The sequence below is a fragment of the Macaca mulatta genome, chromosome 1 (genome assembly GCF_049350105.2).
Source record: "Macaca mulatta isolate MMU2019108-1 chromosome 1, T2T-MMU8v2.0, whole genome shotgun sequence".
Classification (NCBI taxonomy): Eukaryota; Metazoa; Chordata; class Mammalia; order Primates; family Cercopithecidae; genus Macaca; species Macaca mulatta.
The window spans coordinates 220,594,254-220,622,238 of NC_133406.1; the positions used below are offsets into that span (position 1 = coordinate 220,594,254).

General features: G+C 51.8%; 1 protein-coding gene and 2 long non-coding RNA genes across 6 annotated transcripts in view; 1 reads left to right on the forward strand and 2 right to left on the reverse strand.

Annotated features, from left to right (window-relative positions):
- Positions 1 to 7,810, forward strand: part of LOC106996531 (uncharacterized) — a 67,074-nt gene extending 59,264 nt beyond the window's left edge. For both annotated transcript variants that reach the window (XR_013406820.1, XR_013406819.1), the window contains one exon: positions 6,782 to 7,810. This is a non-coding gene — a long non-coding RNA (uncharacterized LOC106996531). The remainder of the gene's footprint in view (positions 1 to 6,781) is intronic.
- LOC144335706 (uncharacterized) lies at positions 269 to 4,969 on the reverse strand. Its single transcript, XR_013406812.1, has 2 exons — positions 4,590 to 4,969; positions 269 to 1,629 (listed from the first exon to the last, which is right to left on the reverse strand). It is a non-coding gene; the product is annotated as an uncharacterized LOC144335706 (long non-coding RNA).
- A 12,872-nt stretch (positions 7,811 to 20,682) lies between the features above and the next one.
- The window catches only part of VWA5B1 (von Willebrand factor A domain containing 5B1), a 68,578-nt gene continuing 61,275 nt past the window's right edge, over positions 20,683 to 27,985 (reverse strand). For 2 of the 3 annotated variants that reach the window (XM_077971783.1, XM_077971794.1), the window contains exon 22: positions 20,683 to 26,450. In XM_077971783.1, coding sequence (XP_077827909.1) covers positions 25,944 to 26,450 — 507 coding nt within the window. In that variant the 3' untranslated portion in view covers positions 20,683 to 25,943. The remainder of the gene's footprint in view (positions 26,451 to 27,985) is intronic. The other variant, XM_077971790.1, reaches the window with a different exon arrangement.

A 27,985-nucleotide genomic window follows, 5' to 3' on the forward strand; every position in this document is an offset into this window, starting at 1 on the left:
TGGAACAGGACTGGCCAGTGGGCTTTGGGCATCACGATGATAATACTTAAGGAGTGCTAATGGCGCTGGGTGGGCTGGGCTGCAGCTGCAGCACTGGTTGGTAACTTGGTTAGTCGGCTGTAACCTGTGTTGTATCAGTTCTTCAATATTCTATCATCCGCAGGGCCACGTGCTGTTCCCAGCGCTTCACTCGTACATATTTACTAATTTCATCCTTACCCCTATGGGACAAGAACTCTTGTTATTTTACAGATTGGGAAACCGAGGCACCGAAAGATTGAGTACATTTTCCGATAATATACAGCTAATAAGTAGCAGGGTGAGGGTCTGAACGCAGGCTCTCTGGCTTCAGAATCCAGCCTTTCTCTATTCCACTCCTAATGCTTCTGGTGGATGAGTGAGTTTAACGAGGTAAACATGGGGCAGGTGTGGGGTTGGGGTGGGTTTCAAGCCCAGAGCTGTGTAAAATGCCTGGTAGTAGGAAGGGCACAGGACACTCAAGGAAGCAGGTGAGGCGGGTGCAGCTGGCATTAGGGGCCAAGGGGCTAGGGCATGGGGAAAGAGGGCAGGTGGCAAGGAGAGGAAATGGACAGGGCAGGATTACGTGGAACCTGGGAGCATTACGGTTCCGGCCAGGATCCCAGCAGAGTGAGCTCCACAGGAGTGGGCACTGTGCCTCTTTTCTTCATTCATGTATACCCAGCTCTGAGCACACTGCCTGGCACATAGGAGATGCCCAATAGTGATCTAGTGAATGACAAAGGAGGGAGCCAACTCCCTTCTCTCCAGCCCTCACCTAGCTCTGGCTTCCCCAGTTCCGACTGTCTATTAAAATTCTAATTGCTGGGGCTCCAGCCCTGGAAAATGCAGTTTAGTAATGCTTGGAGGGCTTGGGGATCTGTATTTTCAGTAAGCTCCCAAGATGATTCTGAGCTCCCAAGATGATTTTCCTGGTTGCCCCTGGACACTCCTGGAAGCTGGTGGTTCTGCTTGTAAGGGGCAGCATGGGGGTGGGATGCTGCCCTGCAGACAGTTACTGGGGGACACACCTTGAGCTCACAGCCCCCCATCTCAATGTTTATCTACAGCACTGTGGAAAGAAACACTCTTGGTGGGCTTTCCAGTGCTGGTTTCCTGGCAGCCCTCTCCTCTTCTGGGGTTGTGGTCGTTAGCTCCGGGCTGACCCTGGCCACCTGAAAACCTGGACTGGATCATCGTTGATATGGTGGCTATGGCTGTGTCCCCACTCAAATCTCATCTTGAATTGTAGCTCCCATAATTCTCACATATTGTGGGAGGGACCTGGTGGGAGATAATTGAATTATGGGGGCAATTTCCTGTATACCGTTCTCGTGGTAGTGAATAAGTCTTAAGAGAGCTGATGGTCTTCTAAGGGGAAGCCCCTTTTGCTTGTCTCTCATTTCTCTCCTGCCTGCCACCACATAAGACGTGCCTTTTGCCTTCCGCAGTGATTGTGAGGCCTCCCAAGTCACGTGGAACTGTGAGTCCATTAAACCTCTTTTTCTTTATAGATCACCCAGTCTTGGGTAGTCTTTATCAGCAGCATGAAAAGGGACTAATACAATAGTTGACCTTGAGTTTTAAGCATTCTGTAAACAACCTAGAAATCTGTTGGGAACCGAGAGAGAGAGAAATCAGTTATTCAATCAATCATCCAACAAACTAATTAGTCAATCTAGAGAAGAGAAGGGGAAGAGGAGTGGGGTGGAGACAAGGGAAGAAGCTAAAATAGAAGAGATGGAGGAGAGAATGAGAATGGAGACGAGGAGTGAGAAGAGAAAGGGGGCGAGAACAGACAGTGAGAGAGAGGTGAGAGACTGCTGAACATGGGGATGGGGTGGCTCTCGGGGGACAGCCCTGAGCAACAGCATTGTAGGCATTTGACAGAAAGGGCCTAGTTGTCCCAGCTGTTCTTGGAGAGGGCCTGAGTGGTCACACATGAGCACAGCTTACAGGTGGTACAAGTGTTGAGAGAGGTGGCCATTCCCCTGATAGCCATAATCTTACAGTTTGTTGTTGTTGTTTAAGTTGGGGTCTCAGTATGTTGCCCAGGCTGGAGTGCGGTGGTGCCAACATGGCTCATTGTAGCTTTGAACACCCAGGCTCAAGTGATTCTCCCACCTCCACCTCCCAGGTAGCTGGGACTACAGGTGAACACCAACAACACTTGGCTAATTTTTGTATTGTTTTGTAGAGATAGGCTTCTGCTGTGTTGCCCAGGCTGGTCTCAAACTCCTGGCCTCAAGCGATCCTCCTGCCTCAGCCTCCTAAACTGTTGAGATGACAGGTGTGAGCCACCACACCCAGCCATCTTACAGTTTTAAAGCAGGTGAAACTGGCAGAGCTGGAGGTGGCTGGGAAAGGCGGCTGTGCCAGGCCTAGTGGAGCCTGGGGCTCCACTTATCTCATTCAGAACTGAAGACCTGAGCTGTGACGGCACAGGGGCCCTCAGCATCTGGGTCATTAGCAAAGGGACTGGCAGTTGCACAGGCCAGAAAGGAGCCCACCTGTAGGAAAAAAGATAAGTCTGATGGGCCAACCTCAGTTTCTCCAGCTAGAAAATGAGGGCATGGGACCAGAAGATCATACCCACAGCTACTAATATTAACCTCCTGCTATGTGTCACACTCCTTTCTTGGGCCTTCTGGGAACCCGTCCTGAGCTGACTGGACTCACCATTCCAACCTCAGTCCCTGCTACTCTCCCCATACCCTCCCGCCATCTTTCAACCTCACCAGGCTCAAGTACGCCAAGCCCGTTCCTGCCTCAGGGCCTTTATACGTGCTGTTCCCTCCGCAGAATGTCTTCCTGTGGTCTTTGCCTAACTGGCTCCTTGCCATCCACCTCTTCAGAGAAGCCCTCCATCATCACCCTGCCTCAAATAGCTTCCCAGTCACTTGCCTTTACATTACCCAGTTATGTTCTTTGCCACTCCATTCCCCTTCCAGCATGGGTGCTCTGTTAAATCAGGAACCTTGTTCCTTCTGGTCTCTGTGGTGTCCCATCCCTACCCCCATGTGAGTGCCTGGCACATACAGACACTTGATACCTGCTTGCTGAATAAATGAATAAGTGCAACTTGGTAAGTTGGTGCTTCATTTGTGTTATTTCAAGTAGGTGTCATAAATATTTGCTTTTGTTAGGTATTGAGGGAGATGTTATCATCAGGGTCCTACACAAGAGGAAACTGAGGTTCCCAGAGGTGAGGTCACACAGCTGGGACCTGGACTCAAGGCTCTGCCTCCAAAGCCCTCTCCCCCAGGGTGCCCCACCTTTTGTCGAGCAAAGAGGAGACACCAGCCACCAGGAGCTGGGGATAATCTTTGTGCTTTAGAGATGAGGAGGTGATGGCTGTGGGTGAAGTTGCTCAGCACTGCCACCCTCAGTCCTGTGGTGGTAATGCCTTTAGGCTCGTTCGTGGGGCACACTGCCTGCAACTGTGATTCTCAAGAGACCCAGGGCAGGGCTGGGAGCAAGTGGCAGCTGTGTGGTTCACACACCACCTGAAGCAGCTGGCTCCTAGAGGTGCCCAGTCAGAACAACACACAGGGATTTCCGGAGAGAGTGCTGTCCTTCAAATTATTCAGGCTCATTTCCCAGACAGGCCCAGCACAATGCCACAGATTTCCCCAGTGGCATAGTGTGCTGCGAAGCCTCCTACCCACAGGACAGGTGCCCCTTGCCTCTGTGGGTAACAGAGAAGTGCCTCATGTGCCCGAAGACTGCAGAAGTCTGCTTCATTGGCCACCTGTCTGTCGGCAGTGGTCTACACCTCTTCAAACCCCTGAGCTGAGGTTTATTGTGGTCAAGGGGCAAGATCATGGCTATTAGAGCCACCTTGATCTGGATTGAAGTCCCAGCTATGCAACTTACTGGCTGAGTGATGCTGGACCTGTCACATAACTCTCCAAGCCTCAGTTTCCCTGTCTGTAAAAGGGAGATACTTATTAAAGTGCTTGGTCCAGAATTAAGTCAACAAGTGGCATATCTGCCATCTGGCATATCAGCCCCTTGCCATCTGGCCACAGTTTCACCTCTGGCCACTCCTGCCCAGTTCCTCTGCCATGCTTTGCACACGCTGTTCTCTGCCTAGATGCTCACCCTGCCTTGCCTGCTGGGCCAAGGTCTCTTCCTTCTACATGGCAGGCACCTCCTCCAGGAAGCCTTCCCAGACACCCTCAGAGCGTTGGTCTATCCTGGGTTCTCTGAGCCTCCATACTGTTAGAGTGGTGAGGTCTGTAATGGTCAGTGTGTGTGGACCAGGGTTGTGTCGTTTTCGTCCCAATGTCCCCAGCACAGGACTCAGCAGGAGGAATATCAGTTGAATACATAGATGAAAGAAGCACTCGAAAATAGAAATGAATTAATGAGTAGAGAAAGGAATGAAGAAAGCATGGAGGAAGGAAAAAGACAAAATGAAGGAAAAGGAGAAGAAAGCAAGGGAGTGGGAGAAAACAGAAGGTAAAAAGAAAAGAAATGAGAGAGAAAAGGCAGAGAAGGAAGTGGGCCCTCCTAGGGTCCCTCCCGCCATGCTGATGTCTCAAGTCCCAGCTCTGCCACTTACTTACCCCCCTGTCCTGCCTGCTTCTGTCTGCCTGTCACTCCACAGAGGTCCTCAGTTGCCTCCGGCTCCCACAAAATATTCATTGTTCTCTTGCCTGCTCCACTCCGCCTCTCCCTGCTTGTTAGGTGCCAAAATGGTGGAATGATCAGAGGTAAAGCACGTCTGTCACCAGGCATGGTGGGGCTGATTCATCGAAAGACGCTCCTCTCCCCCAGGCTCTGCTGCAGAGGCTGAGTCAGCCCTGGCTGCTTCTCTCCTAAGGTCACAGCTATGTCTTCCCCAGAGGGTCCAGGAAATGTAGCACAGGCTTCGAAAAGGGCACAGCCCCTGGAGCTAGAGAATTTCTTTTTGAGCAATTGGGATCAGAGAACCCTTGGCTTGAATGTGGTGGGGCAGACTCTAAGGATGCTGGAAGGGGCTGGGAGGTGGTTCAGCCTGTGCTGGAGCTAGGGGAGCCCCAGTTCCACTTGGCGTTCTGGAACAACCTCGTGGGCAATTCCTTGAGCATGATCCAGGAAGGCTGGTATCTGGGGATGGACTTGGGCTGGTAGGGGAGTGGGTAGCCTTTCCAGATGGGACTGGAGACAGGGCTGAGGGAGCACGGGGGAGTCAACACTCTGCAGGCCGAGAGGCAGAGGCCAAGATTCAGAAAGGCTGCCAGAGCCCACCCAGCTCCAGTCTGCGATGACAGCCACTGAGAGCCCAGCCAATAGCTACTTTATCTGTGCACCTACTATGTGCCAGATCTACACCATGTACTCAGGGCTCCTGGGACCTTGTTTCATTCCATCCTCACAGCAGCCTTCTGGCATAGGTGTCATTGTCATCTCCATGTGAGGAAACCACAGCTTGGAGAGGTCGGAAATCCTTAAGCCCATGGCTGTAGAATGTCAGAGTCCCAATCTGAACCAAGAACAGCCAAGCCCTGTTGCCTTCTTGTCCAGCTACCCTTTAGAAACGACTTACTAATTTTTCTAGAATATAATAATACACGCTAGCTGTAGAAATGTAGAGAAGTAGAGTTCAAAAAAGAAAATGGACTTTACCCCAAACCCAGCATTGTTTTCTCTATGCCCTTAAAAAAAAACCACAGCAGGCACCATGTGGCTTCTTGTTATTCCTACTTAACATTAGAGCAGAAGCATTGTCCTAGGAGAATACAACTTTTGGCAAGTATAATTTTTACTGGCTGTCATAGTATTGGGGTTGGGAATATGCGCCCTAATTTCCTTAGCCATTCCCCTATACCTGGACGTTTGGATGGACTCCAAAGTTTCACTGTTATAAACAAGACTGCTATGTGTTTCTTTGTGTTCAGGCTTTTTCTATGTTTCAGGCTTTTTCTATGTTCCAGATTTCTGGAAGGGGAATGATTGGGTTAAAGGCAGGGTTGCTTTGGGGAGTGGGTGGATTGGAAGAGGACCAAGGAATCCTGGCAGTCATCCCCAAGAAAGGTGCTTTTTTTTCTAAGAGAGACCAGCTCATTGAGGGAGGCTGCCTTCCTTTGGACTAACTGGCCTAAGTTAGACTAACATCAGAACTTTTGATGATACCTTTTTGACCTTCTGACTGTTTCTTTACCCTCTTATAAGCACTGTGGGTGTGTGTTGAGGGGCCCTTCATACATTCACCTACTGGGTTCCTGGAGGCAGCCGCGGATTCAGAGAACTTGGGGATAATCTTATTCAACCCTCCTCATATGCACACAGGTGTACCATTTGACAGGTGCAGTGACTGAGTCCCAGTAAGGACAGGTAAGTTGTTTAATCTGCCTGAGAGTAACTTTGCTGAGAGCAGATGGAGGCTCCCTGACTCCATGGCTCCCTCCACTGTGTTAGCTGCCTTGCATTTTTTTTGATTCTAGATCATATAATTCTATCCCCAAGCATAATGAAGAACAATTGCTGGTATCATGGTTGCCATGGCAACACTGGCTCCAAATTTCCTGCTAGAGGTGCTGGGAGTGAGGGCTTGGACTATGAGGGTCCTGAGGCTGGGATGGGGGTGCTGACTGGAATGGGGCTGGAGTCCACTAAGCTCATGCCAGTGCAGTGACATCACCCTGATGCCCTCAAGGAAGCCTCAGGGCTGAGCCCAGAGCATGGACTGTCACCAACAGTGCTCCAATTTGGTGCTGATGTTCCCTGTGCAAAGAGAAGCAGGATCCATGTTTCACTTTTTTTTTTTTTTTTTAAGACTGGAAGATGAGAAGCACGGCTGAGTCCCGGAGCAGACTGAGCCACCTAAGAGGGGAGGAACCACTGCAGAGAAACCGTGTCAAGCCTTTTTGAAGTTCCAGGGGGAGAACAAGAGAGCGGAGGCTCCTGGTGGCTGGTGACAGGTGCTGATTTGTTCTGGGGAAACAGCACAGAAAAGTGACTGGAGAGGAGGCTGGGCCAGAATGGGATGCAGGCAATGGGAAGGACTCTCAAGACACAGTCCTGGGCTCACAGGCAGGACCAACCCCCAAACCTGTCCCCCCAGGAGCCTGCAGAGCCTCTGCCCTGACAGGGGACACCTCACCTCCTCTCCTTGCAGCTGCTCTTGGCTGGGAGAGCAGAGAACAGGGGACAGGAGAGAAGGCCCCAGAGTACTGAAGCTGAGGCTGGGATAGTCTTCATTTGCCTCTTTCCTCAGCCCTTTTCCTGTTCTCTTGTCTTTTCTCTCTTTCTCTACTTCCCTTCTCCCTAGCCCAGTCTCTCACCTTTCTTCATCCTCTGGGCCTTTTCTTCTTCCTCTCTTGCCATGATTCTTCCTTCTCTGTCCCTCTTGTCTTCTCTTTTACTTCCTCTCTTCTTCTCTCCTTCCTGCAGCTATGCCCTCTTCCCTCCTTTTTCCTGTCCCCAACCAGGGCATTAGAAATGCATCCCAGTCAGCCTGATCTGATCACTGCATATTGTATGCATGAATCAAAATATCACATGTACCCCAGAAATATGTAAATTACTGCATATCAATGAAAAGAAATCTAGCTTCTTTGCCTCACGTAGAGAAAAGCCAATCTCAAGTATAAATAAACAAGCAAATAAAACAAACCACACTGGCCCCCCCGCCTCCCTGCCATCATCTGGGCCTGCCACCATTTGCTCAGGGTATCTAAACATCAGCCAAAATCAAAGAAAAAGTTTTAAAAATCTATTGTTGAAAATTTCCAAAATTAAGTAGACATGCCTGTACAATAGCATTTCCCAAACTGTGACTTAATAAACTCCAGGCCTTTAAGTTGGGAGAGGTGGTTCCGTGATACAGTTAAAAGCACAGACTCAAGCCCATCTGCCTGGGTTTAAATCCTTGCTCTGCAGCACGATAGTTATGTGACATCGGGCAAGGGCTTAAGTCCTTCTGTACTTCAGTTTCCCTCTCTGCAAATGGTAATAATAATAATAATACCACATGCTTTATAAGTTGTTGTGAAGATTAAATGCCTTAAAATGGAAAGATCTTAGGACAGTGCCTGGCACTTAATAAGTGCTCTATAAGTGTTAGTGATTCCTAGAAGTATTGCATGAAAGGAAGTTTGAAAAACGCTGAATACTTCTTGGCTGCCATCTTGGAAATAACATGATAGCACATTAGAGGGTTGGGAAGTCCTACAGCAAAAAGACCTGTATGACTCTGTTTACCTTAGTAATCCTCAAACTCTTTTTTACTATAGTACTCCCAATCTCTTCTTTTATGCACAAAATCTGTCTCTGAGGACACTCTCACTTTTTGAGTGGATCACAGTTTGAGAACTGCTGATTTGGGATTATTCACTGGAGACCATGTTGAGTGAGGTAGAGCGAGAAAGCATTATCTGAGTCATCAGGAAGATGTAGGGTCAAATGCCAGCTTTACCCTCCCCAGCCACAGGGCCCAGGAAGTGTGTGGGCAGGCCCCGAGAGGAGAAAAGGCTTGCCCAAGGCCACACAACCAGTTAGGGTGAGATTCAATATTATTACACTGGATTTCCAAGCCTAGACCTTTCCATCTCCCTCCTCTTCCTCATTATCAAATAAAGGCAGGAGGTCTTTGTGTTGTTGCTGCTGGGGGACGGTCCCTCCTCATCTGCTCCCTCCCTGGTTGACTTTTCATGCCTTTCAGGACCTGGGCTGCAGTGCTCACCCCAAAGCACATGCTTTTCTCCCAATCAGAGAGAGGGAGGAGGCGAGATATCTTCAGTTTCCCACCCACCAAAAAAAAAAAAAAGAAAAAAAAAAAAAAAAGAGAGCTAAGGTATTTTTTAAAAAACAGCTCCCCACATAAGCAGAGTGACCGAGCCTAATACTTTTGAGAGATGACTTGTGTGCCCTGTCCCTGGTGCTGAAACCTGGATGGGCACCTGGGCAGTGGTCTCCAACCCTGGCACGGGCTAGAAGGGCTGCTGCAGAATCTCCTGTGGGAGTGGAGGGGGGGTTCCACTTAATTCTGTGATTTCAAGGTCTTGCATCTCACCTGTTGGATCAGAATCCCCTGGAGTGGGCACCTGCCTTCCATATGTTTGAAAATCTCCTGGGGGTCAGTGCTTTGGGACCACACTACCTTGGGGAGCATTTATGTAACCCAACCCTGGTCCACCTCTCTCATGGATCATTGTTTGTCAGTGATATTATTTTCTGATTTTCTGAAAAAAATTGTAATTTTGATACTCTTGCAGGAAAGAAAACTCCATGATATATTTTTCCTATTAATGGAGCAGATTTTATGGCCTGTTGACAGTTCTATTATTTTTATGGCAGTAGCAGTTTTTTCCTACTCTGGGGACTTTAGGATGCATATTCCTAGTGAATCCATATTTGTGGTCCTCTGGAGTCCACAGGAGCTAAATGAGGCTATTCTCACTCCATTCCTTCTTTTGGCCTGCAGGCCTTGTGGTTTACAGGGCTAGAATGGTCTTAATTATGTTCGTGTGTTCTGTCTCCATGTTGCACTGCTCCAGGCAGAGATGAGAAGCTTCTGTTGTGGTATTTGTTCTTTCAGGCACTTCTCTTTCCCCCTGGGATCCTCAAGAAAATACTCCTTGATGGAGAAAGAGTTACATTGAGCGTCCTGCCAAGAAAGATGCTGGCGAGATGGGGCCAGAGACCTTCATTAGCCTGTGATGAGGCCCCTGGGCTCTAATACTGGGGAGGAGGGTGGATTCTACCGTTGCATCCTGTCTCATCCTCTTATCTGATGTCCCAGATGCTAGAGCAGGTAGCTCTCAGGCCACAAGGAAGTATACGGTAGTGGTTACAAGCACAAGATTTGGCACCGGACCTGGGTTCAAATCCTGGCTCTGCTTTTTGCTAGCCATCTGACTTTGGACAAGTTTTTTTTTTCTTTCCCAGTTACTGGGCCTCAGTTGCCTAATGTGTAAAATACAGACAGCACTACACATGCCTCAACAGGATTGAGGTAGAGATCAAGTAAGAAAACGGATATAAAGTGTCATCCTATAAACCATCGTAGCTCATTACAGTCATACAAATGGATCTCTACCCAAGTGATGATGGCAAACTTTAGAAATTATTTACATCTTATTGTGATACTCTTGGAGCCCTGCAAACTTCCACTCCCCTGATGGAGTAGAAATTGAGTTCTAAGAATGAAGATGAAGGCAGATGTCTGAGGTCATGGAAGGGCAGGGATGTATGTTCAGATCAGAGCATTGATCACTGCTCTTTCTCAGGCCTTTTCCCAAGGTAACTCTAAAGGGCAGTCCAGTGAGAAAGAAAGGAAACCATTCCAGGGTTGAAAAGGTCACTGAATTTCCCCCAGCCTCTAGCATGGAAGCCCTTGGCCAGTATGGACCTGGGGCTGCTTGGGTCTTAGGGTTGGCCTGAGGGAGCAAAGCTGGGGTGCCCCTGCCCCCTTTGCACAGACAAGAAGATGGAGGCCCAAAGGGGTCAAGCGACTTTGCCCAAGGACATAAGGTTAGTTGGCAGCAGGATCAGGGCGCCCTTTTCATTGCACCACAAGACTTCCTTGGCAGGGTGCAATGTGTCCAGCCACTGGCTTCTGTCTAAAGAAAGAAAGATTCAAGGAGACATGGATTCATTTCTGGAAAAGTGGATTGGATTGGTTCTGTGGGGCCCCCAAGTAGCAGCAGTACAGCTAAAGAGTTAGGAACTCAGTGGCACTAACAAGAAGCACCTCATCGGTGTTGTGGTGAGTCAATAGGACTATCCGTGGTGATACCTATTAGGATACACTTTGCTTCTTTTATGAACGATGCTTTAGGTCTGTGTTTATTCACATGCTGAGATGTTGAGTAAGAAAGTGAAGAGGCTACACTATTGTCAGGAATAGTAATAGCCTAAATTGTATGCAAAATTGTATACGCAGACTTCCAGTGATGCAAGGAGCTATCTGCGCAACAGTGAGCTCCTCATCACTGGAGGTGAGCAAGCCCCTGGTGGGGATGAGGCAGGGAGGACTCGGGCATCTGCCGGAGAAATGGCCCAGCACCCCGATGCCCATAATGCCCACTCTCCCCCTTCTCAATTATCTGGCACCCACTCACTGGGGGCCCCTGTTTTCCAAAGCAACAAGCAGCCTGTGTGGTAATTACTTTTGGACTTATTAAGCCTAATTATCCCCTAATCGCATACAACCAGTAATTACTGTGGCTGTTACCAGGGGCCTACCCATGCAGTGCCGCCCTTAGCACTGGCGCCCAACACCCAGCTGGGGCCTGAGGTGGAGCTGGTGCTCCCTTCCGTGGGTTTGGGGGCGGAGGTGTTGGCTGGGGTGGGGCTGCTGCATCTGAGATCCCCAACCTGGAGCCCCTTCAGCCTGGGTACTGGCTGGTGAAGGAATCGCTCACAAATGCCAGCCCTGGGGCTACCCCAAGCTCCAAGCAGGCAGGGTCCTTCCAAGTACTCCCTTCCCAGTGATGGTTGCCCAGGCTGCCCTGCCTGTGCCCAAGCCATTCCCTCCTTCCGGGCTCTCTTTCTCTCCTCCTTTCCCCCTTCCTTCCCTCCAGCCTCCTATCCACTTTCTTTTCTTCCTTCAAATATTTACTGAATCTCTTTTATGTTCCTGGCTCTATTTCTAGTACTGGGGATACAACAGTGAAGGGAAAAAATGGCAAAAATCCGTGCTTTCATGGAGCTTACTGTCTACTTGGGAGAGACAGAGAATGAACAAAATCAGTAAATGATGCAGGGTATTAGAAACGGTTGAGTTCTATGAAGGAATAGAAAGCGGAATGTCAAGGAGGAGGTTTTCTTGGGCTGGAGGAGAAATTCAGTTTTAATAGGATGGCCAAATGGAGAATGGGGCATTTGAACAAAGACTTGGAAGGAGATAGGCTAAACTAGGATGACAGCTGGGGAATGTTCCAGGAAAAGGGGCCAGCCAGTGCCAAAACCTGAAGGTGCAAGCAGGTCTGGCACATTTGAGGAGCAGGGAGGGTGTCCTGGTGGCTGGAGCAGAGAAGCGAGGGGGAGAGAGGTGGGTGAGGAGGTCGGAGCTGCCAGGAAGGGGTGGAGGGCAGATAGTAGAGCCTGGTGGGGGAGTTTAAAAACTTTGGCTTTTCCTCTGAAGGAAACTTCTGAGCAGAGAGGTGAGCACTTTCTTTCTTTTGTTCTTTGAATCGGAGTCTCACTCTGTCGCCCAGGCTGGAGCACAGTGGTGGGATCTCAGCTCACTGCAACCTCCGCCTCCCAGGTTCAAGCGATTCTCCTGCCTTGGCCGGACGCAGTGGCTCACGCCTGTAATCCCAGGACTTTGGGAGGCTGAGGCGGTCAGATCACAAGGTCAGGAGATCGAGACCATCCTGGCTAACATGGTGAAACCTCGTCTCTACTAAAAATACAAAAAATTAGCCGGGCGTCGTGGCACGCGCCTGTAGTCCGAGCTACTCGGATGACTTGTACTTTTATAGCCTCCACTCTGTCCACAGGGATGGTGGAGGTTAAGGGGGGCAGGAGCCCAGGGAGGAGGAGCTGTAGCCGCAGTCCCAGTGAGAGAGGGTGGGGCTTGGGCTAAGCGGCAACGCGGAGCAGATGGCAGTGGGAGGAATCTGGAAACACCTTCAAGGTGGACATGGCAGGACCCTCTGAGGGGCTACATAGGAGGTGTCAGAGAGAGGTGTCAAGAATGGCACGAAGGTTTTTCCTCCACAAGTGGAAAACTGGAGCCGTTTCCTGAGCTGGGGCACAGCATGGGTGAAACAGGTTCTAGAGGGGAGGGCAGGGGTTCAGTGTCCGGCCAGTTGAGGTCCCACGTCCAAGGGACCTGTCAGCCTGTGGGTCAGAGGAGATGGATCTGGCTGGAGGTCTGCAGGTGGGAGCCCTTGACACGTGGATGACTGGGAAGCATCTAGGCGGGCTGTGCTCATCTAGTGAATGAATGAGGCTAGGAGCCACGAGATTCAAGGTCTGAGCCCGGTGCCTCCAGCGGTGAGGCTGGGGAGATGTAGGGGGGACCAGCAAAGGAGACTGGGAAGGGGCATTCAGAAAGGCAGAGGAGAAGGACAGCCCGGGCCAAGGAAAAGAAGCCTGGCCAGGAGAAGGGAGGAATCTCCCAGAGCCCTAGGGGACCAAATTTTGCTTCTTCCACTTCCCTGCTGCGTCCTCACACCCTTCGTCCTCACACCCTCCATCTCTCTCTCTCTTCCCCAACTCCCTCCTTCTCTCTCTCCCCCATCCCCTCTCCCTATTTCCTTCTGTGGCCTTCTCTGTCTCCCTGGGGCTCCTTCCCCGGGCCTCTCCCTCCACCCCTAACTGCCGGGCCCCTGGCAGCGGGTCGCAGGCCGCCCGGGCGCGGGGATCTCGGGTCCCCGCCTGCACGTGTCAATCCCCAGCGGCGGCGGTGTCTCGCCCCCAGCTCGCGGGCCCCGTGCCGCGCCTCCTGCCCTCGTAATGCGCTCTAATATTTATTTACATGACTTTCAGACTATTATTTATTAAGGTATCGCTGCCAAGTGTGCGCAGGCTAATTGCTCTTAATGTGCCCCCTCCCGGTTCCCACGGCGACGCCTTTGTGAAGGCAGAGCCAGCGACGCTCGGAGCGGGGAAACCGAGGACCGAGGGCGCGGAGGCTGCCGGGAGGGCGGGGGACCCAGCGGGGTCGCGGCGCGGCGTCCGCGGGGCGTGCGCGGTCGGGGCGCGGAGGGTGCTGGGAGCGCACGGGGGACGCTGGGACGCGGGGAACTCGGAGTGGGGGTCGCGGAGCTGCAGCGCGAGAGGCAGAGCCTGGGCTACATTTGCTGACTTGGCGTGGGGCGGGCGGCCCCGAGCACGAGGGGCAATGCTGGGAGCCCAGGCGGGGTCTTGGCGCCAAGTTGGGGACCGTGGGACCAAGGGAAGATGCGGGGAGCCCAGGCGGGATCTTCGCTCAGGGTGGGGACCTTGGGACCTAGGGCTGGTGCGGGCAGCGTGGGCAGGATCTGGGCAGAAGGTGGGGGACCAGGAATGCGAGGCCCGGCGGGAGCGAGGACCGACGGGTGGCGCTTGGGTCTGGTGCCGGCTCGTGTGGCCGCCGGCGGACTGACCGACGGCCGCGGGGCCCGGGGAGGGGGGCGTCGCCTCTCCCAACCCCACCCGCGTAGGCGGCGGCCTCGCCTCGCCCGGATCTCCCGACGTCAGCAGCCGCAGCCAGAGCCGGAGGGAGCGGTTTAATTGGCAGGATAATTGGCAGGATTTTGGGTTAAGGACAGCTGTGGCTTTGCGGGGTTTGTAGGAGGAGGTTGGGGAGGGTGCTCGTTGGAGGAAGGAGGGGTGAGGGCAGGGGGAAAACAGACTGAGAGACCCTCCCTGGAGGAGCGTGGAGAGGCGGGACAAAGCCAGGGGTGGGCGACCTATTGGGACGGAGAAGCAGATGAAGAGGGACATAAGATATAGTCCGGCAAAGCCAGAAGCCAGCTGGAGGCTGGAAAGACCCAGAAGGGAGCGGGAGCCTGCCACGCTGGCTTCTGCCTCCTGCCTGGTGGAGGCCCTCACCCCTCACCCCTGTTGCCGGGACCACCCACGCCCCATGCATTAGTACTGCCCCACTCTAGGCAGTCGTTGTGGTTAGGAAAGGGGCTAACTTGAGAACACTGATTCATTTAATTTTATTATTGGTACTGTGTGTAGTGTCTGCCAACTCCTAGGCCTTGCTGGTGTCACCCTGAAAGTTCTCTGGGCTGAGAATCACAGCTTAATAAAATCCAGGGAACTGTGCCCTGCCCCTCCCACCCCACTCCATAAAGATGGATTCAAAGCCAGCTGTGCAGGGGCCTCCTGGGACCCTCTGCTGAGCCACACTGGGCCAAGCACATTTCTTGGTGTGAACATGAGTGAGGTAGGCACGGTGATTTTCTGGATGGGCAAACGAAGGCCCTGAGAGGTAAAGTCACTTGCCCAGCTAGTGAGAGGCAGATGCTGGCTGGCCAGAGAGGTCAGCCCAGAAGCTCATGCATGATTTGCTACCCAAGGCCAAACTTCTGATTGATGGTGGTTGTAATTTCTTCCTGTCCCAAAGCCTGGAGGGAAGTTGTCCTGGTGGCTGTGGGAACTTCTGGCACTGAATCTGGATGCTCTGCCTGGTTGGTGGTTACTGGAGGCTCAAGGTGGCTGTTTGGGTTCCTGAGCTCGTTTCTCCATCCCTGGACCAGGTGCACCCATGCTGGACTCTGCCACCTGAAAGCTGGGCTTTTTGGCCTGAGGAAGAGTCCATGTCTCCAGGAAAGCAGACACAACCTCACAGCAAGCAAGGGCGGGGTGGAGGCAGTCTCCTTCACCCTCTCATCCTTGAATGCTCTCAGGTCTGGAAGCAAGATATTTAACATACAGCCTCAGAGCTGGAGGGAACCTTAGGAGTTATCCAGTTTACCTCCCTCTTTTAACAGACAGGGAAACTGAGGCCCAGAGAGGCGAAGGGACTTGCCTAGGGGCACATAATCTGTGCACCTGTAGTGAGCTGTGCCTTCGCTGAATGATTCCTGGGAGCCGTGGACAGCCCATCCCCCCATCTTATTGCAGTATCCAGGGATCTGGGTTTTACTACCAATTGGAGAGGGCAGCAGGATTTGTCTTCTGCGGGCCCCACCTGTTCTTCCAGCCTGTTTCCAGATCTTGCTCCCCTTCCATCTAGGGTTCCCTGCTGCCCTAGGGCCCCACCTCCACCATCCTAAGTATCTAGTTTGTGTGCATGGCGCCTCTGCCGTCACTTATCTCTAGCCCTCACCTCTATGTGTAACACATACGTTTTCACGGTGGCTCTTTTGAAGACATTACCTGTATTAGTCCATTTTCTGTTGCATATAACAGAATAACTGAAGCTAGGTAATTTATAAAGAAAAGGAATTTATTTCTTACAGTTATGGAGGCTGGGAAATCCAAAGTTAAGGGGGTATATCTGGGGAGAGCCTTCTTGCTGGTAGGGACTCTGGTGTCCTGAGGTGGTGCAGGGCATCACATGGTGAGGAGGCTGAGTGTGCAGATGGCAAATGTGCTAGCTCAGGTCTTGTCCTTTTTTTTTCTTTTTCTTTTTCTTTTTCTTTTTTTTTTGAGATAGAGTTTTGCTCTTGTTGCCCAGGATGGACTATAGTGGCATGATCTCGGCTCACTGCAACCTCCGCCTCCTGGGTTTAAGTGATTCTCCTGCCTCAGCCTCGTAGCTGGGATTACAGGCGTCTGTCACCATGCCTGGATAATTTCTTGTGTTTTTAGTAGAGGTGGGGTTTCACCGTGTTGACTAGGCTGGTCTCAAACTCCTGACCTCAGGTGATCCACCTGCCTTGACCTCCCAAAGTATTGGGATAACAGGCATGAGCCACCACACCTGGCCCTCTTCCTCTTCTTATAAAGTCACTAGTTCCCATCCCATGATAACCTCTTAATGGATTAATCCATTTGTGAAGGCAGAGCGCTCATGATCCAATCACCTCCTCAAGGCCTCACCCCTCAATACTACCACATTGGGGATTAAATTGCAACATGTGTTTCAAAGGGGACAGATATTCAAACCATAGTATTACCCTAGAGTAGCTCTAATGTGAGAGCTTTCGGCCCAGTGAAGGCAGGTGTTTGGGGACCTGAGTGATTCTGTCCCAGGGCCTATCCCTCCCAGGGCCTCGGTATCTCCATCCATAAAATGGGGGTGGGGGTGAGTGTTTGGAGGTTTCTAAGCACCCTTTTTAGGTCTGACATCTTGGGAATGCCGACAGTCGGAGCAGCTGGGACCTGGGTCCCCCAAGCCAGAGGCTGTCTGCTGCTTTTCCTGCTGGCCTGTGAGCAGGTGTGTGATGAGCTGGGGAAAGGCAGGAAGATGTGTCATTGATTTTCCTCCTGTGTCTTGAGTCTCCTGATTCCCAGCTGCCTCCTCAGGGAGGGACAGGAAGAGTTGGGCTTCATTTGCCTTCTGGAGATGGTATGGGGAGAGGGACTTGGCGGGCAAGACGAGAGGGAACTTGCAGTCCCAGCAGTTGAGCAGGGAAAAGCCGTTCTTCCATTACCTTGGGAGAAAATGAAAAGCTCAGTAACAAATTCTCTCCTGTATTCCCTTTACTTGGCTGTGTTAGCCTAGCCTGGTAATACCCGATACTCAGTAGATATAGAGTGAATTCACAGGTGGAATGAGCGAATGAACGCATGAATGCTTTTAAAAGACTTGACTCCAGAGAGGGTCAGACCTGGGTTTGAATCCTGCCCCATTGGTTTCTAGCTGGATGACCTTGGGTAAATTAGTTGATGTATCTGAACTTCAGCATCCTTAATTCATAACACCAATATGGTAATCTGTAGAGTTGTGAGGAGCAAATGAGAGGAATCAATGGAAAGACCTCGGAATCCTGTCTGACATTTAAGACTCCCCAGTTATAACTTTGGATGATTTTCACTAAAGATGGAATGATTGGGTCAGACTTTAACCTTGCACTTGAGCGTACATATACTGAGCAGCTAGGATGTTCCAGACCTTGCAGAGGGCCTAGAGATGACTGAGGCCAGGTCTCTTCTCTCAAGTTGCTCATAGTTTGATGAGGGAGACACATGGCCCCACAGCTCTGAAATGCCATTGGGAAGTGCTTGTAGCAGGCATTACCTAGAGTATGCACAAAGGGTTGTGGGAGCAGAGGTTGGAGAGGTCCAGTCTGCCGTGGGGGTGCCAGTCAGGGAAGGCTTCCTGGAGGAGGTGAGCTCTGCATTGAACTTTGAAGGATGACAGGAGTAGAGTGTGCCCCTGGGAAATGTCCCTCATAGGCAAAGTGAACATGCAAGGACTTGGATGGCTTGTCTGGGGAAGCCTGAGAATCTGGTCTCTATCCTGTTTTGCTTTGTCAGGAGGTCTCTTCTAAGTGCCTTTCACCTAACAGCATCCTGCGCTGGAGGAGACTTCCAAGTATGATTGGAGCTCCCAGTCCGATGGGGGAGACGGGACACACATACGTGCAATAAGGTGTGCCCTGTGAGGCTGCTGCTGAGAAGAACTCTGGGAAGTGTTCGTGAGAGTGGCTTCCCGTGGAGTTTGGAGGAGGAGGGGGTACCAATAGGTGAAGAGGAGTAGGAGTGGGCCGAGCAGGGAACGACCAAGAGGTCACCTTCTCCTTTCCAGCCCCAGGTGAGCTAGTGTCACATTTTTAGCAGAGAAGAAAGACTGTTGACAAGGGACAGGAATAGCTTCTGAAGCCTCCCTTCATCCCTGCCGCTCCTCTTTCCACAGATGTCTTTGGTAGGAGCTGGCCTGGGCCTGGAAGGCAGTGCACGCCCACAGCGCCCTCTGCTGAACGGTATCAGAACAGCAGGCTTGGAGGGCGAAGGCAATTCCTACAAAGGATCCCTGGTTTCCTACCCAGTGGGGAGCCCCGGATTCTGAAGCCAGGAATGAAGGGTAGATGGAGACTGGGTCAGCACCCGGGAGGGCCCGTATGTGCAACCTGGAGGATCTTGGAGCTTGGGAGTAGCGCAGGGGGTGGTTAGTTCAGTTTGGGATGGCTGAGGAAGACGTTTTAAACAACTTTCTCTGCGATCTTACTGAGGGCTCAGGAGCTGGGGACGGCCACCATCCTGGGTATCCAGCGCCCCTCCTTCCCCCAGGCTAGGAGAGGAACCCCTCTCAGCAGATGCCATCCCAGACTACCCTTGTCTCACTTATCATAGAGGACATGTGCCCCCTTCCGCCTCCCAGGCCCTGGATCTGGGGTTGCTGGACTTGGTGCATGGGTGGTCTGGAAGCTTCTAGGATGAATTCATAATTGGGAGATTCTAGGTGAGGCTCAGATGGAAATGAGGGCACCTGCTGCTTGATGGCAGAACAAAAGAGCTTGGCAGAGCTAGGCTGGACTCAACGTGGCATTTTCTCTCCGTTTCAGACCAGGATACAGATTAATTGAGCCCAGGGGAGCTCAGGTTTCCTGGGGCAGGGGGCAAGCAGTGCCTTGGAGGGAGTCGGGTACTGTGGGATGGAGGACCCAGGAGGCCCAGAATCCTGAACTGTCAGGCTGACTTCATTGTCTACTACAGAGTTCTTGAGCCCAGAAGCCCCAAGAACCTGCTTTCCTCAATGTGTTCTACACCCGCGAGGGACCAGGAGACCCTAATTGCCATCCCAGCAGGACACACACACACACACACACCCCTGGCCGTTACAGGATGCACAGTGGAGGAAAAGAACAAAGAAGCACGTGTCTTCCAAAGGGAGAGGCAGTGCCAGGTTCACAGAAGTCAGTGAGGTACAAAGGGGGTGTCAGGTCCCCCCAGCAGCCTGAGCCATGGTGAGGGCCAAGGAGAGGGCTTGACTATCACAGTGACAGCCCATTATCCAGCTGAACGTCACCTAGGAGGGCCATGCATGTGAACAGGGTCTCTGTTTACCATGTCAGCTTCAGCCTGGGGGCTCCTCCAATTTCTCCCGTTGGGAGCCCTTAGCACACCACTCAATGCTTCTGGCCTATTGGGAATTCCCATTATAGTCCATTGTTCTCCCTCAAATCTAAAAAGGGATGATTGATTTTGAGGAAACAAGACAAGTTGCTAAAGGATTTCTAAATGAGGCTTATGTTTGATTTTGGGGTCAGTCTGTGTGGGTTCCAAGACAAGATGGTGGCTGGTAATGATTTTCAAATAAATATATTTTGTGATCACGAATTGCTCCTGGGAGAAATCTGAAATATGGCAAGCAGCTCAGGACAGACACTGCTGCAGGTGCCGTCAGTGCCTTGCTGCAGCCCCTTGGCATGTTTCAGGTCAGTGCACTTGGGCCTGAGTCACATCTGCCAGCACCTGCATCTCTTTCTTTAAAAAAAAACCAAAAAAATCAGTTTCATGGTTCATCTTCCTAATTTCAAACCAAATGTACTTAAAAAAATATGGGTTACCCTTTGTAATTTAGACTGTCTCTATTCCATAATGATATGTCCTGGTCATTTATTATTACAGAGGTCTTGGAATAGTAGAGAGCATATCTGGAACTTTAACATCTGCAAAGATACTGTATGCATGTCTCAATCATTTGTGCAGGGGAGGTGCCAGGGCTGAAGGAAATGCATGGTAGACATTGCATCATGTTCTCCTTTTATTAGCGCCCGCGCCTACCTTTCTTTGCCTGGCGGCTTTCTCGCGGGCTGCAGGAGCCTTCTCAGCTGGTGCACCTGTGCTAGACCAGAAGCACCAAGGAATCAATCCTCCAGAGTGGCCCTCCCCAAGGGCTGAGTGGAGCTGGTGTACATGCACCCCGTTCCTTCACTGTGAGTTTTGGGGTGTGCATCTACTCTGACTCCCAGAGTTACCAGTGGGGCGAGGGTCCACACTTGTAGCAGTAACCTGCTTGATAACCTTCCCTTTGTTGGTGTTCTTTGCATTCCTATTTCACTTCCATATTTCCTGAAGTGTGTTTTCTGGAATCACCCAAATAAACTGTTTGCACTGAATCCTTGTCTCGGGCTCTGCTTTTGGAGGAACTGCTGTGACCAACTTGTTCCAGGTTGACCGGAACTATGCCACTTTTAAAACCAAAAGTCTCACATCCTGGCAACCTTCCTCAGTCCCCGGCACACTGCGACAATTGGTCACCTTATGGGGAACCTGAGCAAAGGCAGATGTGACACGTGAAGTGAGGCAAACAGATCACTGAACTGCCAGTTTGAAAACCAAGTATCCTTGGCTTTGAGAACAAAATATCAGACACAAGTATAACTTTGTCATATTATGAGGTTCAACAATTTTTATCAGCTCAAAGCCTAGAAGAGAACAGTAGCCACCATGTACAAAGAAGCCATTTCTTTTGAGAACAGACATATACACAGCCCCAGGGTAGGATTTGCTGAGTATCAGTAGACATTAGACGGCTGACATCCAGGACTTCCATGACATCTATGTAACTGGCTACCAGGCAAGCAGGTGATGCATATCCCAAGAAGAAAGTGTCACAGGCACTGTGGGGACATTACAGGTGAGGAGGCGAGGGCACGGGTAGCATGTTGTAGGCACTTGAGGCTCTGACGGGGACAAGCACCAGCCATGCCACTTGAGCCAAAGCCACCTGGGCAGATAGTGAAACTATACCACATGTGTCACCACAGTCAGCGGCATTGAGATGAGGCGCTTTGCATTGGGACGCGGCTGTAAGCTCAAGACAGCTGGCCCTGAGCCAAGGAGATTTGCAGCATGAACAGGAGAAAAATCCCACCTCGTTGGGTAACCCGGGGAGGCAGTGCTGTTGAGAGGCTAAAGTCAACGGGCTGGGAGCAGGGCTGGACACACAGGGCAGAGAGGTCCACAGTTGGGAGCTGTAGGCGTGGCCAGGAGCTGCTGCCAAGCCTCTGACCTTGGGCAGATCTCTGCGGATCAGATTACCCAGCTGCAAAATGCCACACACACCCCTGCCCCGGTTATTTTTACACTGGCATTGCAGAGCATGCTATGTTAGTGCTGAAGAATGTGTCCATCTTTTTTCTGTTGACTTCTCTAGTCTCTGCTAGATTGGTGAGAAAAAAATCTTCCAAGTGCCAAGGCAATGAGCACGTGCCCCATTCCTGGGGTGGCAATACCCTTCCCTCTCCTTTCCCAGGGCACTAAAAGTATGGAATGCATTTGAATCTAGGGACCACTTGGAGATGTTATAATGTGCAAATAGACATGCATTTGGGCATTTGGACCCCTGAATGACAGGTGCTGGGGTGTCACGCAGGATCCAGCCAGGCAGGTCAATGGGGCGGCCAATCGCAGGATGGGGGGCAGGCTGTACACGGACCGGGGAGACCCCTTTCCTCCTTCCCTTTCATGGGGAGTCCCTGCCAAGGCAAAGAGAAGGGGAGCAGTAGCATGGCCCTCAAGTAAGAGTAGGGATTAACAGAGGGCAAGTCAGGATCTAGAGGAAACTTCCAGAAACCTTTTTTGACAGCTGCTCCTGGTGAACCAACTGGAAGGGAGAAGGAGGAATCCTTGCTTTCCACGTCTCTGAAGAGCAGGTGAAAGCCCACCAGGATCTAATCTTGGAAGCAGCTAGTCCGTTCATCAACCACAGCAAGTGGCAGTGAGTAGCAGCTAGGTCAGTGAAGGCCAGGGGAGGCCATTCATTTTGCTGAGAGAGAGAGGACTGGCTGGGGAAACGTGGGTGCCGGCTGGAAACCGGGGCTGCTTATGGACAAGTCCAGTGTAAGTCTGCCAAAGGATGGGGCCCGATTTTCCTGGCATCTGGAGTTGGTGTCGAGCTGGGGGGCCTCAGAGACCGGGTTCTGCATCTGCGTGTGGCAGGAGGTTGGGCCCTCGGGGCACTCTGTTGCAGGGTCATCCCTGCTCCACCTGAACAAGGAGGCCCCCAGCAGGAACTCCCCTCTGGCTGTGCAATACCATGAGCTATTGTGGTCATCTGTACCATACCACACCATAAAAGAGTGTCTGAAAGCTCAGGGGGCTGGCCATTAGCACAAGTGCCTAGGTAGTGCTAATGTGAGGCCACACCCACAGATGGCAGGACCATTCAAGGGCCAGTGAAGACAAACCCACTTACAGAACCAGGGAATGGGAAAATGATTCATGGAACAGAGATTCTTCAAATGCTTCTTGCCAAGCTCCAAAAAGGACAGGGACAGCACCTCGTATGTTCACTGTGGTACCCCAGTATGCCATGCCTGGCATACAGTAGGCACCCAGTAAAGGCTTTCTGAATGCCAGTGCCCCAGGAGCCCTAAGGAAGATCTAGACCAGCATTTTCCAGCCGAGTAGGCTGAGAAGAGCTGCTGCTGGGCCACCTGCTCGCAGCCTGACAACGCATAGTGACATATTAACGGGTCGGGTTGTCCTAACCTAAAGAAGTTTGTCTTCCTACTGCTTCCCCAACGTATTTGCCCATAGCACGGCTTCTAATAGGTGGCTTATTCGTGTCTCATCTGAGTGTTGGAAATGCTGATCTTGTGAACCTCCGTCATTCCAAAAAAGATGAAACAGGGGTTCAGAGAAAGCAAGTAATTTTCCAGAAGTCACACAGCACACTGGTGGTGGAGTTGGGACCAATGCTTGGGTTCCTCAGCTCTCAGTTCAGTGTTTTTCCCACTGAGGGCAGCTTGGAGGCTGGGCTTTGTCATACAGTGGCATTAGCCCTTTCTTCAGACAGTACAGGGCATAAATATTCCTTTGTATGACCTAGAAAGCAAGGGCTGGTTGAACAAGTTAAACCAGATTAACCCAAAGTAAATGAGACTGCAGGGGCAATGTGTTCCCTGCTTCAGAACCTTTAGAACTCTGTTAGCTTCAATGCATGCACTAATTACCAAAGATTCTTATCTTTTCCTTAAAACGTGTCCCTTAGGTCCTCTGCCTAGCAATCCTGGTAGCATGTTTTTGAGACTGCGTGTCATCTCAATACCCCTGAAGGTCTTTAAAAATGTCTCTTGTCCAGACCTGCCCCCACAGCTCTTGGGTTATTCGCAACCAATGAAGATTTGTTCTTCTGCACCTTTGGGGCTGGGCAGGGGAGCCAGGGTTGCAGACCTCAGCAGTTTTCTTGGGCCTCAAACATGTTGCAGAGCTCCAGTGGCTAGTGCTGGAGCAGAGTCTGAGGAACTTTCCTTGAGAAGTGGGTGGCGTGCCCGCCACCTTGCTGGATTTCTTGTGCTCCTGCTAGGCATCTTGTAGCACTAGTTCTCTCCTGGCAGAGACCGATTCACTTCCAGCCCTGGCCACTGTCCATGCTGAAGCCTGGAGACCCAGAATCAGACTCATCTGGTGGGGCGGGGAGGTGCTGGACAGCCCACTTCTGCCTGGTTACATAGAGAAGGAAAGAGGCCCAGAACACACACGCCACTTGCTCAAGGTCACACAGAGAACTCAAGCAAATTCACAGTCATGAAGAAGGAAACATCTCAAAGGCAGAGAGTCTGGGACTGTCAGAGCAGGAGAAAGCCCCAGCTCCAGGGCACCTAGGAGGAGAAACCGCTTGCCCAAACTAGTACTAGGCTGAGACCTGAGTCGGGGCGTTCCGACTCAAAACCTGGCATTTTTTCCATTACTTGTGGTCCAGGAAGTAGATGCCACCCCCGGCCACCCTTACCCTGAAGCTGAGGCTGCTGCCTGCATAGCTAAATACGTGTTTTTGGCAAGGGATGGGGGGTGTGCAGGGAGATGACAAAGCTCTGCTCCCATCTCCTGGAAGCCTGGAGCAAGACAGCCCAAAGCCCTTACCCGCCTTGGTGGCACTGACTTTGAGCCAACACCCTGATTGGCGTCCTGCCCCACCTGGAGTCATGATGGCCACAGTGTCCAGGCTTGCCTGCCTGGGTTCCTCCCCAGAGGGTAAGTCTGAAGCAGGGCCAGTTCACGAGGCAGCAATGGGATTTTATCTTAAGTATTCAAAAAGGCTGTGAGAATCCCTCCTGGGAGACTTGTGGCATAGCAGCAGGGTGAGATGGAGGGGTGGGGAGTGGGGGGCAGGGCACTGTATCCTGTTGGGGCTGCCTTTTCTCCCCTTGTGCCCGGTGGGCGTTCTGCTGGAGCCTCCTCCCTGACTGCAGCCCCTGCTGGAGGCTGCACACCTCTCGAGTCTTCCTGAGGCTGGGGCTTGCGCCAGAGCCCACAGGACCCCATGGGTTGGTTTGATGAGCTAAGCTCTCAAGGCCTTCCCAAGAGGGAAGTCTGTGGAGCTTCACGCCAAGGTTGGGACAGGAATTTAATGAGGAGAGATTAAGGCCTTGAAGGAGGAGGCTTCCAGGGTGGATAGATTCAGCCTGAAGTCCCAAGCTAGTGGGGTTCCTTGGTGAGGTCTAGACCCACCTCCAGGGGAGTCAGTGGGGCAGAGGAGACTGGGCAGCTCGGTGCCAGCCATTAGGGTATCTGAGGCCACAGCACTCCAGTCCCCACACAGTGGGGCATCACACAGTGGGCTTGAGGGCAGGAAGCCCCTAGGGGATCCTGCCTAAAGTGTCAATTCATTCATTTCACCAAACAAATCAGGTCTCCCCTGGCCAGAGCAGCCATCCCCAAAGGCACTGCAGCCAAGCATGGCTCTCTGTTGCAAAAAGGTGCCTCTCTCCCACAGCGTGGCATGGCTCGAGAGGCCACCCTGATCCCATGGCATGACCTACTTGGAGGTGCCTCCCTAGTGCCTCAGTACAAGTGATGCAGTTTGCTTTACCCAATTTCTAAAAGTATGTAAATTAAGGTGTTGTCTGGTGTCTTCGTTGACTTCTGTGACCACGTCTGTTCTTTTGGGACTATTTTCGCACAGACTGCCACTTAAATCTAACACGTCAACTCACACGGTGTCTCCCTGGTCCTGCCACCACCTCTTCTTAGTGAGGGAGCCACTAATGATCTGTAAGTCAATACTAGCATGTACTAAGGAAGCTTCCTAGCCAAAACAAAAGGCCCCCGAGCGACTCATTTGAAAAGCGTCGAGAAGGATGGTTCTCCAATTGGCTTTTAAGTGGGATTTAGGGGGTCCTAGGCTGTTACCTTGGAGACAAGAGCCTGTCCTACAAGCACCAGACTGGCTAGTCTCTATGTGCCTCTGCAAGCCTGTAGGCCTGGTTACTTGCGGTCACTGGGTCCTCTCATCTGCCCTTTTATTTGAGTGGGCATTGCTGTGCCCACGTGGTCTACCTCCAGAGAGGTCTCAGGCTTCCACTGCGACTTCCTTCCCCAGCCCCAGCAGCAGTCGGCCTGGGACTGCCTGCATGGGCAGAAAGGAACCGCTGAACCGTTTGAGATCCACTCCACCTCCCTCATCTCACCCTCTTATTTTATAGATGAGGAAACTGTGGCCCAGATAGGGGGCAGGGACTGGCCTAAAGTTGCATGGCTGGATGGTAGCAAAGTTGGGATTGAACTCAGGCCTCCTGGCTGCCAGTCCAGGGCTCTTTCTAGTAACTGATGTATTGGCTACAGCTCCAAAAGCTCCCCAAACCAGGCCGACATGACCCTACCCATCCCTCTCCTCCCCACCCTTCCCTCCACCCAGCCTCCCCCTCACCCAACTACACATAATTCGGGTTATAGCAGAGCATATTGAACTTGAGATTCTCATCCCAGTGCCGCAGAAGCACAAACAGCTGGCGGGCAGCAGCCTTGAGTGTGCCCTGCGTGCGGCCCTCGGGTACTTCCTGCTGCTCCAGCCATGAGTTGGCCTTGGCGGCCACCAGCTCCCACTCAGTGAAGTAGGAGGCCGAGCTGTGCTCCAGCCATGCCAGCCCCACCACCGTGGCCCACAGCTTCCCAGTGTGCTCCATCACTGCCTTCGGCTCCAGGTCCAGCTTGCCCTTGGTCAGAGGCTCCAGGGAGAAGCTGTCACAGGACAGGTGCCGAGATGGGGAGCTGGTGCACAGCTGGGGACTCGGGGTCTTGGACTCAGACGGGCGGGCGGTGAGGGACACTCGGTGGCAGGTGAAAGGGGATGTCCACTTGAGCTTCTCCATGGGGATGTGCGTGGCCTCACAGAAGGCTTGGTTGAGCAGGAAGGCTCCGGAGGCCCGCTGCAGAGACACCTGTTGGAGCGGGGGAAGCCCTTCAGTGGGCCTCAAATATTTTAGCCCAGGGAGCCCCAGGCCATGCAAAAGCCTGGATCCATGTTGCCTGTCCCACCCTGCCTGCCTGGGGGATTTTCAGGATACCCAGGTCAATTGAGCATCTCTATCCTTTATCCTGCAGACACTTCAAACAGATCATTCTCCAAGCCCAAGTCAACATCTTCACTACATATTTGCCTCTTGTCCTAGGTGGGTGGGCCCAGCTCGACCACCGGAAATGTCCCCTGCCATGCAGTGAACTCTAGCAGCTCTCTTTCCTCTTTCTCCCTGTGTAACCATCAGTTTCCGAGTCCCAACAGGTCTACTTTCTAAATCGCTCTGCAATCCATCACGTGCTTCCTTATGTTATTCCTGCCTCCTCTTTCCTCCCCTCTCCCTACCCCCAATCCATCTGTCCTACATACACAGGGATCTCTATGAGGCATAGATCACACACTTTTTGGAGGCTCAGTTCAATGACTTCAGTGTCTCATAGACTAAGTCCAAAATACGATCAATAAAGCTCTGCACCGCCTAACCCCGGTTTGACTCTTACCCGCTCCAACTCCATTCCCCAGCTCTCAAGCTGTGTCTCTCCTCTGGAGGCCTTTGGCCAAACTCTTCATCCTGCAAGTCTTGGCTTAGCCTTGACCTTCTCCAAGAAGTCATGCTTGGTTCTGCTCCCCCTACCTCAAGCCTGGGCTAGATGTCCACCTCCTATACTCCGCAACCAAACGAGACCTCTCCCATTGCCACTCCCAACGGTTAGAATTGCCTGGTTCCTTGTCTGAATCCTATTAGACACTTAGCGCCATGAGTGCAGAAACTACATTTGTCTAGTTCAATGTTGTCTCTCCCGGGTCTAGCACTGGGCCTGACTCAATAAATACTTGTTGAGTGAAAACATGCCTAGTGCCCAGTCGCCCTGGATATTTGGAAATTCACAATATTATGCACTTGGGTATGCAGGGACGGAAGAGGTATGCAGTGATGCTCAAACTGTGCCCCTCCTTCGAGCATCCTCTGTTTCCCAAGTCCTGAGGGGCCCCAGATGTGGCACGGCCAGGCTCCCTTGCTCCTTAATTCAGAGAAGCCCACTCCAGACCTGGGCCTCTCACCCTGCCGCAGCATGCTGGGGTGTCTGCAGACCCAGTTGCTAAACACGGTCCATGTTCCTGGGATGTTAATTTTACTCACTTGTGAGTCATTTCAAAGCTTATTTTTATGTATTGAAAAACAGATACACATAGATGCGTGGAGTAGAATGCAAAATTCCCACGAATTTTTAAGGCAAAGATAGCAGATTGCAAAGAATTTTCGTGATGCTGGTGCTGGCTTCTAGCAATATCCCTAGGCCTCTGGGCAGGGGAGATTCATGCAAACTCCTTCTGCCATGCTAACTACTTGGGTGGGAAGCTCTAGGAAGCTTCAAAACTCAGGGGGATCTGAGCTCTAAGACCAAAGCCTTCTTCTCTTTGAGGAAGTGGAGAGGTGGGCAGGGGGATCACAGGAAG